This window comes from Achroia grisella, unplaced genomic scaffold (assembly GCF_030625045.1).
Source record: "Achroia grisella isolate CSIRO2021 unplaced genomic scaffold, CSIRO_AGI_Agris_v1 utg1245, whole genome shotgun sequence".
NCBI classification, from domain to species: Eukaryota; Metazoa; Arthropoda; class Insecta; order Lepidoptera; family Pyralidae; genus Achroia; species Achroia grisella.
In genome coordinates, this window is record NW_026712606.1 from 1,762,791 (window position 1) to 1,778,090 (window position 15,300).

The 15,300-nt window shown below is 30.0% G+C and overlaps 1 protein-coding gene across 3 annotated transcripts; it reads right to left on the bottom strand.

Moving 5' to 3' along the window:
* Window positions 1–7,037: 7,037 nt before the first annotated feature.
* Window positions 7,038–15,300, bottom strand: LOC131854780 (NADH-cytochrome b5 reductase 2-like). Of its 3 annotated transcripts, none has more exons than XM_059205933.1 (6): window positions 15,047–15,300; window positions 13,681–13,900; window positions 11,292–11,410; window positions 9,479–9,683; window positions 8,761–8,955; window positions 7,038–7,984 (listed from the first exon to the last, which is right to left on the bottom strand). In XM_059205933.1, the coding sequence occupies exons 1-6, from the start codon at window positions 15,071–15,073 to the stop codon at window positions 7,812–7,814; spliced, it is 939 nt and encodes a 312-aa protein (XP_059061916.1). In that variant the 5' UTR covers window positions 15,074–15,300; the 3' UTR covers window positions 7,038–7,811. The 3 variants fall into 3 exon arrangements, with proteins under 3 accessions (XP_059061916.1, XP_059061917.1, XP_059061915.1); XM_059205934.1 differs by lacking the exon at window positions 15,047–15,300 and adding an exon at window positions 14,849–14,939; XM_059205932.1 differs by lacking the exon at window positions 15,047–15,300 and adding an exon at window positions 14,434–14,595.

Here is a 15,300-nt window from a genome sequence, read left to right on the forward strand (position 1 = left end):
CAATATTAATACATACGGGAGTACAAATCTAGTAATCAACTTGACATCGCTTCCCATCTGTAAAAGAAAATAAATTTTGTTAGAAATTTTTTTTTACTACTATTGATTCCTAATAATTTTAACGTTAACTCAAAAAACCTACTAAAGGAATTAAATTATAACATCGGTGAATATTTGACTGACTTCTTAAAATGTAAATTAGTGTAGGTACCTATGTAAATAAATAAATCCTAAAAAAATGACATACAAACAAAGCATCGAGAAACTCTATTTTTTTTGTTGTAAATTGCCGCGCCCTATTGGGGTTACAGTGGTCTTATTATGTCAACATTGATTCGGGAATGCAAATCATTACATAGCATAAAATAAAGTTGCTGTAGCTATCTGTCCCTATGGATTGTGAAGCGGGTTTTTTTAATACATAGAGTGATTCTAGAGGAAGGTTTATATATATAATACACATACATACAATATAAGTACACCTGGGCGAAGCCGGGGCTGTTTATCTGTATTCAGAAAAAGAAGACTGCATATACCTGTCCTTTAATTGCAGACGCCGTGATCTGTATTATTAAGAGATCCCATGTAACCACATGACAGGTGAAAATGAAAATCTGAAATATATTAACTTGGTAAATAAATGTTAACTTGATGTACCGAGGAGCTTGTAGTTTATCAGCCGCTCTACTTACATACTTGCTGGTTTGATTCTCACACGATACAAATGTTTTTCTTTTTCTTTTTTTTCTTTTTAGTCTTTGTCTTTTTTCTACATATTATGAACTTATTTACAAAATAATGTCTTTATGTATCTATTTCTATCAGCTGTTTAGTTTCCATAGAGCTCTTAGTTTAAGTATGTAATATTATCTTATCTGCGTTGTGTGAATTATCCTGGATTATTATTAGATACGTAACTTATGTAGCCTGTCATCTATATACACCTACATATAGGACGCCAGAAGACTCAATAATTTAACTAAGGTAGCGAGCAGAGAGAATAAGCAACAGTAATGGAGTATTACGTGATATTTCAGAGTACATTTTATTCTTTTTTGCCGTTATTCTATTTATTATAGATACTGTTTAGGTACTCTCTTGTACGTCAACAGTAAATATTACCTATAAAAATGATTACGATTAATAAGAACAAACAAACAAAACAAAATGATCTCACCTCAAATTGAAATAGTTTAATGAAATCTGTCAAGGCATCTAATATATTATGCACTCCAAAAACTAATACATTTCTCATTTCTTCATCTATGATCTTTAAATCGTCTGACATCTGGGTAACTGTATTTTCTTTTTTATTGCTTTTTTGTTTCTTCTTCGTAACATTTTCAAGCAATTTATTAATATACACCACTCTTGAATCGATGATAAGCATTATAAGAAACGATAATAAAAATTCTATATATTGTCCAATATTCAATAATGTAGTAAAATACAAAGACAGAGGAAAACCTTTTGCTAAATTCATTACTGAAATGATTGTCAATACTGTACCGATAATTAAAATGAGACATAACGAAATAAATGATAATAACGAGAATTTTCTGTTTAATGAATTTTGATTATGCATATTTAGTACTCGATCGACGTTTTGCAGTTTTACATATAATTGACTGTTTATATTACTATTCAAAAAGTTGTTTCGCCACATAATTACAATTGTCAATATTTGGTGAAATGTTATTCCTAATTTGAAAAATATACTAGAGGAAAATGCTGTAAAATTAAACTCGTAATTTAGTACAATGTCATAGAAGCACAATAAATTTATTAATAGCAATAGAATACTGTAAAACTTCCAAAATTTCGTTTTACTAGTAACAAAACGTAATTTAATTTCAACACGGTTGAAACCTAAAACACTTTGAACAGTATTAATGGGTTGAAATATTTTTATGAAATCCTCATCTATAATATCTTGGAATAAGTTTTCTGTATTTATTATTTTCACCATTTTATTGCCCTGCTATACCAAAACTTATGAACAAAGGTTTGTTTAAGAGTACAATGGATACTTGGTGTTATATCCAGAGATAGGATTAATATACGAATCTGATCAATTGAAGACCAGTCGTTACGTTTTAAGTGATTTTTAATATGGATAGATAGTAATATACAAAGTGTGTAAAAATGTCCACAATAACTTTATGTCCAAACTAGCTGTACTCGCGGTTTCACTCGGATAAAATTTATAGCCTGTGTTAGGCTTATATTAGGTACTGTACAGTTTCAGTACTTTTTGCGTGAAAGAGTAACAAACTTCCATCTGTCCATCCTTATTCACAAACTTTCGCATTCATAATATTAGTAAGATTCGATATATATATTATATGTGAATATGATTGCAAAAAACCCTAATTAAGAGATATTCTATATGTTTCAGTAGTTTTTGTAACATAGAAAAATTCCGTTTTATATACATAGAACAATAAACTAAATAGAATATAATAAAATTTATATATGTGCTAGTAGCTAATATTGTGTGTTTATGATGTTTTGGCTGACGCCTAGCTAAAAACTAAACCCCTGCAAAATTGTCTATTCAGATTAACAGTAAATGTCATGAAGTAGATAATAATTTTCAATAAAAAAGGCAATACTGGTTTGTAAAATATAATATCATGTATATATAATATTTGGCTTACATAATTATAAAAATGTTTCTTCTGTTACATTGTCGGTACATAGGTACATACATGTAAAAAGTTAAGTTTGATAAAATTCTATTTAAACAAGCGTATACGTGAGTTAAACACGGTATTGTAATATTTCTACATTAAATACATTTTAATAGTTATATATCTCCTGAGACAATAAGCAATTTTCATTCAACACGCATGTCATTAATTCAAAATTGGTATCTATATAAATAAAATTGGAGTGTCTTTTTGTAATATTAAAATAATCGTCTTTTACTACATGCATATGAATACAAATACGGTATATTCACCAAAATAATATTTTATTCAATTTTTGTCTGTCTGCCTGTCGATCTGTTTGTGCCGGCTAATCTCTGAAATGGCTGGATCGATTTTGACGGACTTTTTTTAGTAAGTAGCTAATGTAATAAGGAATAAGGCTACTTTTATTTTAGAAAATTTGTTTAGAAAAATAAAGTTAAATTCCACGTGGACGAAGTCGCGGGAACAGCTAGGTTTAAATAATTGTGTAAAGGGTAAAGATTCCAATTCATTGCTGAAAGCTGTAAGGTATACCACAGATAAAATAACATTACATAGCGATACTAAGATAGTGTGTGATGTACTTTTTACGTTACAGCTGTTTGTATTTTTACGTATTGTAGATATATTTATTTTTAATAGATGACAATGGAAAGTTATACTCTCTTAAACTAACGGTATTCACTGACGGTTTACAAAATGCGAGCATAAGTTATGTCAGTTAGACCATCATGACAAATTCACCAGTAAATAACCATTAATTTCCAGGTTTTTAAAAGTTGACCTCATATGGTACATTGCTACCCATAGGTCCACTAGTTCATATTTCTAACAGTTCTCTTTCTGTCTATGTAGGTATCATATTATTATTAAGTACAGAAGAGTAAATTTGTTCTTGAAATATTATATCTTTTTTGTGAATGCCGACGCTGTTACTTACTAGAATCCTGGTTAGTGGTAAGTTGGTAACACAAGTCTACCTTTTATTCTTAGATTTGAGAATTAATAGCTCTGTGGCCAAGTGGTCGTGGTTACTACCTAGAAGTAGTAGAGTAATAAGTAGTAAGAAGTAAGTAGAGTAATAATCTGGCCGACACCAAAAACTTTGTGTCAATTTGTACCTATTCTCAATGACTCTCCGGTGATGGCATTAGTTGTTCAATTAGCGCTACCAGTCAGTAAAAGTAAAAATAGAAACTGTTACATTACTTACCTATACTACAATATTTTAAATAGCCATTTTATAGTAGTGCTCCATATTATATTTATTGATGAAACTCTATGTAAGTACCTAACTCTAATAACCGATCAGTCACCCTTGAAGTTAGCCCAGTATATTATTATAATTCATAGACCGAAGTCGTAAATATGTCAAAAGAAAGCTCCAAAGATGAAATATACATATTGAAGTCAACAAAAATAATATACTACTTTCAAATATTGACAGGAACTTCACGAGTTGTAGTGAATAAAGATAAAGTATACCCGAGACCGATATATTGGTTTTTGTTAACAATAATCCTATCTATGTATATGGGATATAAAAGCATTACTTATAATTTGAATAACGCTACTTTACAAAAGGTTCTAACACTTATGTCGTTCATAGGGTTATACTACTTTGTTACAATAAACATGATTGTTACTAGAAAACTTGCATGTAGATTATATAATATGTGTATTGAGTTAGATCGATATACTAAGGGAATATCGATAGCTATGTCCAAGTTTAAAGGAATTGATTATTTGGATTTAATATTGATCACTGGTCTCGGTTTAAACGTTTCATTCGTTATAGATTATTACATGGAATCTGTAATAATAATACCTACAGAATTATGGCTAGTGTTATTTTACAATAGATGTGTATTATCTATTATTCAAGATTTTGATCTATTACTGTGGTTAAAAATTAGTAAATATTTAAGAATGAAATTGCAAGAGCTCAATAGATGGTTAAAAAATAAATACTGCAGTAAAAGACCTGCTTCAGACAGAATATTTTTTGTTAAAGAAAAAGAAGTTAAATCTGAGCATACAGAAATAGAAAAGTATGTTCATATTATAGAGAAGATTGTGTATTCCCACAATATATTAAAAGAACTTTATAAATCTTCAGTAAGTATACAAATCTTAGTATCATTCTATGTACTCCTGTTTTACACGAGTATGTATATGTACTAACATATACCTACACACTGGTGTTTGAATAGAATATAATTCATTACGTTCTATGATGTTATCGATTATAAAATGTATAAATTTCTTTTTTTTTAATCTAATTATAGTTTTATATTCAGAGTAGTTGACTTTAAAAATAAAAATATGATTAGATTAAAAAAAAAATATTAAAAAATTTGAATTCGGGTTTGGCGATGCTCCTCAATATCAACACGATTTTTTACGTTATTGTCTCATACTATTATATCCTATGGAAGTAGTCTTTTTTCTGTGAGTAATCTTAAATTATTTTATTTCATTTCAGATATTGTTTTTCAACATTTCGTTTTTCTTGTGGTTCATATTACGAGTTTATGAACTACTACTAGTGATACACATGAATGTAAGTACGATTTAACAGATTAAGATGAAAACTTTAAGGCTTACCAGAACTCGAATACTTTATAGTCGATTAACTAATACTTTACATACATTTATATACAAAGCATACAACACTGGAGCATAATTGGTATCTAACGTTATCTTTAGAGATGAATGAAGGGAAAACGTTATTATTTACGTATTTTATTTTCATTTTTTAGCATTATTCCATAACTGCGCCTCGAGTTTTGTAACATGTAAATATATCCGTATCTCTTCCGTATTATACCTACATGAAATTTTTTTGCCCCTCTATATTTTTTTAGCAGTTTCTACTAAATCTAAATTTCTTTGGTAAAGTCGAATAACCAATATATAAATGAGAACACAAACAATGATTGTTAGATAGATCTGTTTGTCTGTGAGTGATAATCTTAAGAACGTAACTATATATATATATATATATATAATTTAGTAAAAATAAAAAATTTTGCGTGTTTTATTCAAACCGCTTTATGGAATACGAAGTCCCAAACGGACGTAACTATAAGTTTAAAAAATATTCAGTCAAAGCGACGGCGACAGACGACTGTTTCCATTTCCCATTAAAATCAAATTGTAGTTTTCTATATTTTCAGACGAGTCTCTGGAAGTCCATTAACGGTCTTCTAACAAAAGATTTAAAAAACTTCGTAATGATAATAGCTCTTAGTGTGTCCGCCGAGAAGTTCTCTTCAGAGCTAGATAATACAAGAAACTTATGCCTTGAAATTTTAGACGACTACGATGTAAAAAGTAAGAATTTATTAATGTATAGTTTTGTGTGACATGTAGCTTTGGGAACAAAATATTTTAACGCAGTACTCTCTCATGTATTTGTTGGCGGGATGTTATGCGAAATAAGCTTTTATGTATACCTAAGTACCAGTATCACCGAATAAATATCTATCAAGACGCTAAAAAGATGAATGAGAATTTCATTTAGTTAAATATAGTATATAATATAGGGAATATAATAAAGTAATATGGAATACAGACTTCATTGCTATGTAGATCCCCACGCGGTACCCTCTGGTAACTACCGTGGTTAATTACTAGCGAATTCGCCACGCTGGGCTAACTTTACGCTCATCCAAACAACCTCCATTGGTGCACTGAAAGCAATAAAGCATTAGTGCCGGCGGGCGTAGGTACCATTAACTTACAATACATAATATAAAATGTCGGTTTACCTACGAATCATTTAACACCTTACGACACAAATGCTACAGCGAATCTCATGATTGGCGCTAGATTAGCGATGTTGATAAAACACGACTCATCGTAGGTTTCGCTAATATCAGAATATATTATTTCTTTAAAATCAGTTTAGCTGCATAGATTTTGTAATGTCTATTGCTTATTTTTAACTTTTCTTGCTTGAGTTTATTTGAATATTTATTTAGTACCTTGTTAATTAAAGTACATTTTCATTTTCTAGGTAAACAACATCAGTCAGCAACCAAAATGATTTGGTTAATCGAGGAAATGCCTTCTAATTACAATTTTTTCGGTTTATTTGAGTTAGATGGGAAATTGCCGTTTCGTATTACTGCTTTGTTTTCCACTTATATTATAATATTAATACAATTTGTATTTATGTAGGTTCATTTTACTTCGAGTTATTAAAACCAAATGGGTAAATAAATCAAATAAAATTGAGAAAACCCAGAGAGTTTTGGAGTTACAAATAGTGGACATATAATAATTAAGTTCTATAGATATTATATATAATTATAAGTATATACTATATATATACATATAATTATTAAGCATCTTGAACAAATAAACAGAAACAGCTTTAAGTGATAATAAAAATAATAAAATACCCGAGGGACATAACATTATCATAGAACAGCACTAAACAAAAAGAAGAATAAAATTATAGAACTTTTTATTCAATCAACAATCTATGCACTTTTTCTATATTTAAATACAACAAGAGCATTACAAAAATATCTAAATTGGCTCAGGCACTCTTAATAGCAATACAACCATATTATATAGTCAACACGTATGTTTTACACTATTTATAAGTAAAATATCTAAGTGAGCATAAATTTGAACGGATAAATTTTTATTAATGGTATAATTCTTTTTATAAAATATATTTGAGTGAAATGTCACATTTCTGTGAAACTGAAAATACTATAAATATTGTTATCACATCATTAAAAATTAAAAAAAAAAAGTAAAATTAATTACTTCCGAGTCACATTTTGAAAGTTAAAAACAGTTATTTACATTTATTTAAAGTTAGTAAACCTAAATTATTGAAAGTAGAACATTCATTATACTTTTATGTTGATGATTGATGATGATAATCAATCTATTCCTTTCCTCCTTCCTCCTTTCCTAATCTACAAATAGGCAAATACAATCTGGTAATATTGGTACGTTATAAAATGGAAAATTATATTATTTATATAAAAATAAACATAGTACTACTGGCAATCTATTTAAAAAAATTATGTGACAATAAACCGGTCGAAATTTTTACTATACTTTTGTATCTTAATTAAATCCAATAAATATCTAATACGCAAAACGTAAATCCTCTTTGTAACCCAACTTTTCTAGCGCTGGATTGCAAGCAAAATTAATCATCGGTGGGGGACCGCACATAAGTACTATCACGTCATCTCCTGGTGGGAACAGGTGGTCTCGAATCATGTCTTCGTTGATGAAGCCAGTACTGTACGTCCATCCTGAAACATAAAGTTATAACAGTTTTAGCGACGTAGTCTTAGTATAAAGCTATTTACGAGACCCACTGGTGCCCCCGGTCGCTCCTTCGTTCAATTCAAAGGGGATCGAAACTACGATGGTCTGAGCAGAGATTCGAACATCTAGCAGTGTTCCCAGACTAAAGTCATACGCGTCAGGCAGGAGTTGGCCTTCAGCCGCTCCATAAGTCCTTCCGCGGTTTTGGAGTGCCATCTGCACTCGCCCTCGATCGTCCACTGAAGCTAGGTCAGCTGCGGACGTTAGAGTAGTCCGATAAAAAAAAATCTACGAGTGTACCTCTGTTTCACTTATTTCTGTTATCAAGCAGTTTACTTTGCAACCTATGTTTCTGTTGGATGATTGTAATGGCAGTGAAATTGCAGAATTGAGGCTTTACACCGCAGTATTTAGAAATGTCATGGAGGTAGTCACGAACTTCACATAACGTCTTGATGTCAGAGATGCTTTAAACAAATAGGCGACGGTTTTCTGTGTGGTTATTTGCATTACAATTACATACAAAAAAGTTATAGTGGTAAAATTTTCACCATATATTTATATAGGATTTGATATATTTCTGTAACAAGTTTAATTCAAAACAAACTCTCGAAAATAATCTCAATATCATTATCTCTATCCTCTTAATAAAAACTATCTTCACATCAAATTTAATTAAGATCCATTAATAAGATAAGAAACAAACAGACAGGCACACTGTTATATTTATAAGATTATAATTATATCAATTAGATTTTACCTTCATTGGCCCGGTCAATAGTATACCACAGTTTAAATTGATTTGGGTACTCTCTTTGATATTTCTCAAGTTCATTTCTAAGTAGGATATCTTCTTCAGTCTGATTGGCAAACAACAGGCGCAGCTCCGTAGAGTCACTTGGATCCTGACAGATGTGTCTGATGAGTTGCAGCATTGGTGCTATGCCAGTGCCACCTGTTGAGAAAGGTATTTGAATTCATTTTTATGTAAATAGAATGATAAATAAGCTGATGGTCTGTTAACGATCACATGGGTATGATTATATTATACCCTTCATATTCTTGAATAAAGTATCTTGACTCTGTACCCTACAATTATTCATCCTTAAACCGAAACACTGCCTATAAAAAGTGAAATAGGTGAGCTATCAACAAGAAAATAGTGATTTAATATAGATATTAATCAAGGTAAAAAATTGTCACTGGCAGATCTCTTTTGCAATTAAATGTACTGTAAAATAGAAGCGATTGTCGAGACAATTACTAATATGACAGTTACTATATCAACCGACTTTAAAAAAGATGTTTTGAGTTAAAAGTTTAATAATAATCTGTTGATTTTGCAATTTTTATTTTAATTGTTCAGGTTTGATTTTTTATCTATAGAATTAAATTTGTTAAATTCGATTAACATAACATGTGTGAGATCATATAGATATATATGGTCCACTATTATTAGTCATATATTATAAGTTTACCTGCAATCATGTTGAGTTTCTTTGTTACTATCCTGAGTGGGGGATCCTTTCTCAGTTTCTTGATTAGGAATACACCATTTCCTGGATACTGTAGCCTTCCAGATGGTCCTCGGACATCAATTGTTTCACCGAGTTTCAAGTTTTCCAAATGTTGTGATAATTTTCCACCTTCAGGAAATTTAGGGTGGACATTTTTGAAGTATACCTAAAAAAGGAGGTATATTTATATAAACTTCTAGCTATAACCTATGATTTCGTCTGCTTCTTAGACATAAAGGTAACCAATGTCTGTACTCTTTATTGAAATATCTGTTCAGCTGTTTAAATGGTAAAAGTTTACAGACGAACAGACATACCATCGCATTTATAATATAGTATGCATAACCGTTTATAGGATAATAAAATGATGAAGTTGTTGAAATTAATAATCTTTATTCTTAACTTTACACCAATAGGCACTGAAGTATTCCTTATCGTTCGGCTATAATTCAATATAGACAATGGAGATTATCTGTGATGGCATAAATTCCATTTACATTGAATATCATCAGTTCTCTCATATCTGATATTTACTAAGGCGTTAAGAAAACAATAAGTCGTCTGTACAAACTTTCATCATCTATTTCATTCCCTTCGAGTCCAAATTATACTAATGATCTATGATCAAGTTAAAAATGTTGCTGTGATAAGGTAAGAAAAGGACAGATAGATTTTAACATCTATAATATTAATGTGTCTTATGCACCCATCTCCATCTATCATCCAAAATCTCAATGTAAAATAAGCAAACCAAAACCATAAAAATCTATGTATGTAATCTATGATTATAAAATAACCTTAATGGCATTTTATCTGTAATTATTGAATTATCAATAATGAATATGAAAAATGTAGACTATTGTTTAATATAAATATAATTCAATATGCTAATCTCTAAATTTTATTATCATTGTTAAACAAAGTACGTGCAGATACATACGTAGATAGAATAAACACTGTACCCAGATAATTGTGTTGAATTTGAATCGATTGATAAAATTAATATAAATACAACATGAAATTCTTAACAGGCCAATTAAATATTATTGTTACAGTAATTCAACCTTCATTAAGTATAATCTTAAGTCAGAATTTCTTCTGATTTAGACATGATTGAGATAACAAGTTCTCTTAATAAGTTTGACATAAAAATAATATAATTGAGACCAATTCTCTCTTTTATTATTTTTATGTTAATGTTATTATAACTACATAATAAGTAATATTTAATTTATGGGCATGTGAACTAGGTATTAAACACATACTAATCAGCTTATGGGCTTTTTAAAGTTTTTAATGTCTCATCCCCACTGTTTGGTATGGGTGACAAGATACTGATATTTGTGAAAAAATCATTAATATTATCACTCAAATATAAATTAATGGTAAGAGGTACAGGAGATGAGAGTGTGCCATAGATTGCAAAGACATAGGTGAGGAATGAATAGTTGGACTGATAAGGGTATTTATATATAATAGAGAACATGTCATTCTACCAGTGATAGGTACAAAGGAATGTGATTAAAATACTAGCTACTAATTTTATCAAAATAAAAAAAAAAATTGTGATAAAGTTAATAGAAATGACTATACCTTTATGAATATTTGCTTTTAAATTGCCCTAGATTTATTGCACAACAATATCAAATATTTCAGAATGAAAGCACTGTTAGTATCACTGCAAACTTATTAATATTTAATAATTAGTACCATTACTGAATTTCATTTTTAAGTGATATATTTTAGATAGAATTTGATTTATATGAAAACATACCTTAATAACCAAATCCACATAACCCTTCTCGTCATCACTTGATACAGGTGTATATGCTCTAATGACAAGATCATCATCAATTTTAGCTGATAGATGTATATGTTGACCAATGGGTAATCCTAGAATTTGTAAAGAAATATAAAACTCAATTATCATTTTCTTACATATGTATAAAACTGAATTGTATTCATAAATTGTGGATGTAGTATTTAATTTACTTCAGGCAGGTTCGGGTTCAGGGTCATTATGCCTTAATAATAATATATTAGATACTTATAACAATAATTAAACTGGGACTGATATATTTATACTAATTAGAAAATCAAAGTCTACTGATAGGTACCAACATTTTTAAATAAACAATATAAGCCTGTATATACTAGATATGATGATATATATAGTTATAAAAAATAAATTATAAGGAAACAATTTTATAATACATTTCCCTACTGTACTATAAATATTCTTTATTGCACTTAAATACATTTGTAAGTATATTAATTACAGCTAATGTTAACAAAGGAGGACTTATCTCTAAAAGAGATCTCTTCCAGTCAACCCAATAGAGCGTGGCATAGGAAGTGTTGAGTGGGTTAAAATGTGCAAATTATATTTTTTATGAAAATGTCAAAATAATTAAAACTAAACATAAAAATATAATGTCCAAAATACAGATACTAATACAATATACATAAAGATAAAAAAAAATATATATTAATATATAATATGTACTTGAATACCTAAACAAAAAAAAATTACATTTATAATAAATATATGATAACCATAAATATATACTAAATCAAACAAAAAATACTACAAAGATATATATACAATGATGACATTAATCACATAGCAGTAGAAAGGTAATATGATTTTAACTTTTTCTTAAAAGAACCACTAGATGGACTTTTTGAATCTCCAAAGGGAGATTATTCCATAGCTGAGCAGCACGAAACGAAAAGGAGTTACCCATAAACTGAGTTCTACTGTTAGGAAGTTTAAGGATCCTCGAGTGGTTTTGGCAAAGGCGTTTGGGACGGGAAGAGGGGGGTAACAATTGAAAGTGGGAACGAAGGTAGGCGGGAGCATTAGGATTATTAAGAATATTATAGAGCATGGATAGGATATGCACATTATGCCGAATACGGATTGGGAGCCATTTTAAACGAGCGCGGAAATCGGAAACGTGGTCATATTTGCGTAAACTGAAGATAAATCTTATAGCTAAATTTTGTAAGCGCTCTAGTTTATTTAAAAGCTCCTCAGTCATATCTAAGAAGCAAACGTCGGCATAGTCAAGAATGGGAAGCAAAATGGATTGCGCGAGCATAATTTTGGTACTGAAGGGAAGAAAATATTGGAGACGTTTGAGAGAGTGATATGAAAAGTGTATTCTTCTACTAATTTCGTTGACATGGGAAATCCATGACATAGTACAATCCAAAATAAGTCCTAAATTTTTAACCTTGTCAGTGTACGCTATCTCAATGTTGTTGTATATTATTGGGGGTACCAAAGACCAATCCAACTTGCACCTTAGTCTGCTACTACCAACAATCATGGCTTGGGATTTGGACGGATTAATAATGAGACCGAAAGATCTAGCCCACGATTGAATACTCAAGAGATCACAGTTTAAAGCTTCTACTGTTTGAGTCACTTCCGACAAGGAGAAGTGACGGTATAACTGCAGATCATCTGCATACAGATGGAAGGGAGAAGTAATGACTCGAGAAATATTGTTAATAAACACTGAAAATAGTAAAGGAGAGAGTACACCGCCTTGAGGTACACCAGCAGTTAGAGAAGTCCAGTCTGAGGAACCATCACTGGTTCAAACACACTGCTGGCGACCGAAAGAAAAGAAGAGAACCATTCTATAACAGAATTTGAAATGTTAACGGCACGGAGGGCACCAAGGAGAATATCGAAATCAACAGAGTTGAATGCACTGCTGAAGTCCAATAAAATGATGGCAGTCAATTTGGTGTCATCCATAGCCTGCCGTTATGTTTTTCAGAGAATAAAATAAACTAACAAAGCTTGTCATCACTGCCTGACACTCTTCACATTATAGAAGTGTCACTATATATCTGCTTATACCAAGACCTCACAGAATAAGGCAATATAAACCTATTTTACTTGACAGTTTATACATTAAATTTTACATACAGAATACTTATTTGGTTTTGTGTTATAGTTTGATGGTCAATGAAATTACTGGGTTCTCCAAATTATTAAGTTATTATAATATAAATTTTCTCAAGGTAAATACCTTGAGAAAATTTATATTATAATAAAAAGATAGCCAGCCATCATCAGGATGTATGTTTCATAGTTTTTTTATTGGGTAAGCAAATGATCAATATGCTATATTATATACACTCACCTAGAACATGTTCACTAGAAGGCAAACCAAATCGGAACCTTCTTGAATCATGACTTATTTCCTCTCTTTCTATAAGAGGTAATTGGTATTTTGTGTTAGGATCTACTAAGGCAACAAGTTTCTTTTTACTTTTTGTTGACTTTTTGCCGCCCCATGCACAATTGGCAATCACAGAGGCAAGTACCACCACCGCACCCACTCCAAATACAATGGGCAAGACCTGAAAAACAAATGTATAAGTAATTAGTTATATTCTAATATACTATTTGTGTTAACTTTCTATGTTGTATCTTAGATATTAAGATATGTAGAATGATAGACATTGTATTTATTATTCATAATATTCTCATTATTCTATATGGGTGATGTTACATTTATTACTCACCGATGACAACTATTACTAATATTATGAAATGTATCCCTTATATTTAATATGTATTAAAAGAGACAAGAACTACAAACAAGAATTATTTTAATGTATTTGGTTCAATATATATAAATTTTTCGGTGTAAATTAACTGTTACATACTAATAAACTAATAAACTTTAACATGTATGAATACAGTTTCAACATTTAATACTAATACATTTAACTTGTGTATTACTTCCTTATTCTTTTAGGTAAGTAATAAAAATACTTACATACAAGTAATTTAACAAACAGATTTTAACTTCAGTAATATATTCAATGTAGTTGCTTAACTATTATTGTTCTAAAGGTTAAGTAAATAAATGCAAATAAATTCAACATACTGGTATCTCTTCAAAAAAATCAGTAATTGCTAGTTTTAAGTAACTCATTTTCACGTTTGTACTATATTATCAGGAATCACATATAAATTGACACTAATATTGTTTTAAATCACTTAACATAAGATGACTTGGTTAGTTATACTGCAGAGTCCATTGATAAGACCAAGAAGACACATTTGAACGTCTGATTCCAGTGATTTCACTTTGTACTCTGAACGGCTCAGAATAGCCTTGAACCTTTATCATTTAATTGTGATTAAATTACATACCACAATACTACAGTCACACAAGAGAATCGAATGAAGTTGCAGCTAGAATTAATGACTATTTGCTTAATAACGGGTAACAAATTATACAACTGTACAAAAAACTACGAATAGTTTACGCTTGGTAGACTATTTAGGTAAATACTAACCGCAATGTTTTCACTCATGTTTCTGTTTCTACGGTCGAGACACTAATATAATTTATTGAAATTGATCTAGCCATATTATCAGTGCAATTTTAAGATATAAGTATCATAGAAATGATAAGAAATATCAACAAATATCTAATCGTAGATGACAAACGAAATGTGAATAGCATATTTAAGGTTAGTTTATGTTCTACTTACGAGTTTGGAATTAATGTTGAAAGACATCTTATTTACTGATATTAATTTTTGGATATTATAATTCAGTTGGTATATAAGTATTCATTTATAATAAATTAATTACAATATAAACACGATCGCTGGCTGAGTAGGTAAAAATATCTACTCGTTGAACTAATGAATCACTATGACGAACGGGGCTTGCTAGTTATTTATTACATAAATGTATGGCATTCCGTAGACACTGTTTCCAAACGAAAGCAACAGTAATTTAT

Excerpts from the sequence above, each read along its gene's own strand:
- LOC131854780 (XM_059205932.1), bottom strand. The coding sequence starts at position 14,481 with ATGAGTTACTTAAAACTAGCAATTACTGATTTTTTTGAAGAGATACCA. Across the intron at positions 8,956-9,478 it reads GAAACTCAACATGATTGCAG|GTGGCACTGGCATAGCACCA; the intron begins GTAAACTTATAA and ends CTTTCTCAACAG. Across the intron at positions 7,985-8,760 it reads TATTGACCGGGCCAATGAAG|GATGGACGTACAGTACTGGC; the intron begins GTAAAATCTAAT and ends TTTATGTTTCAG.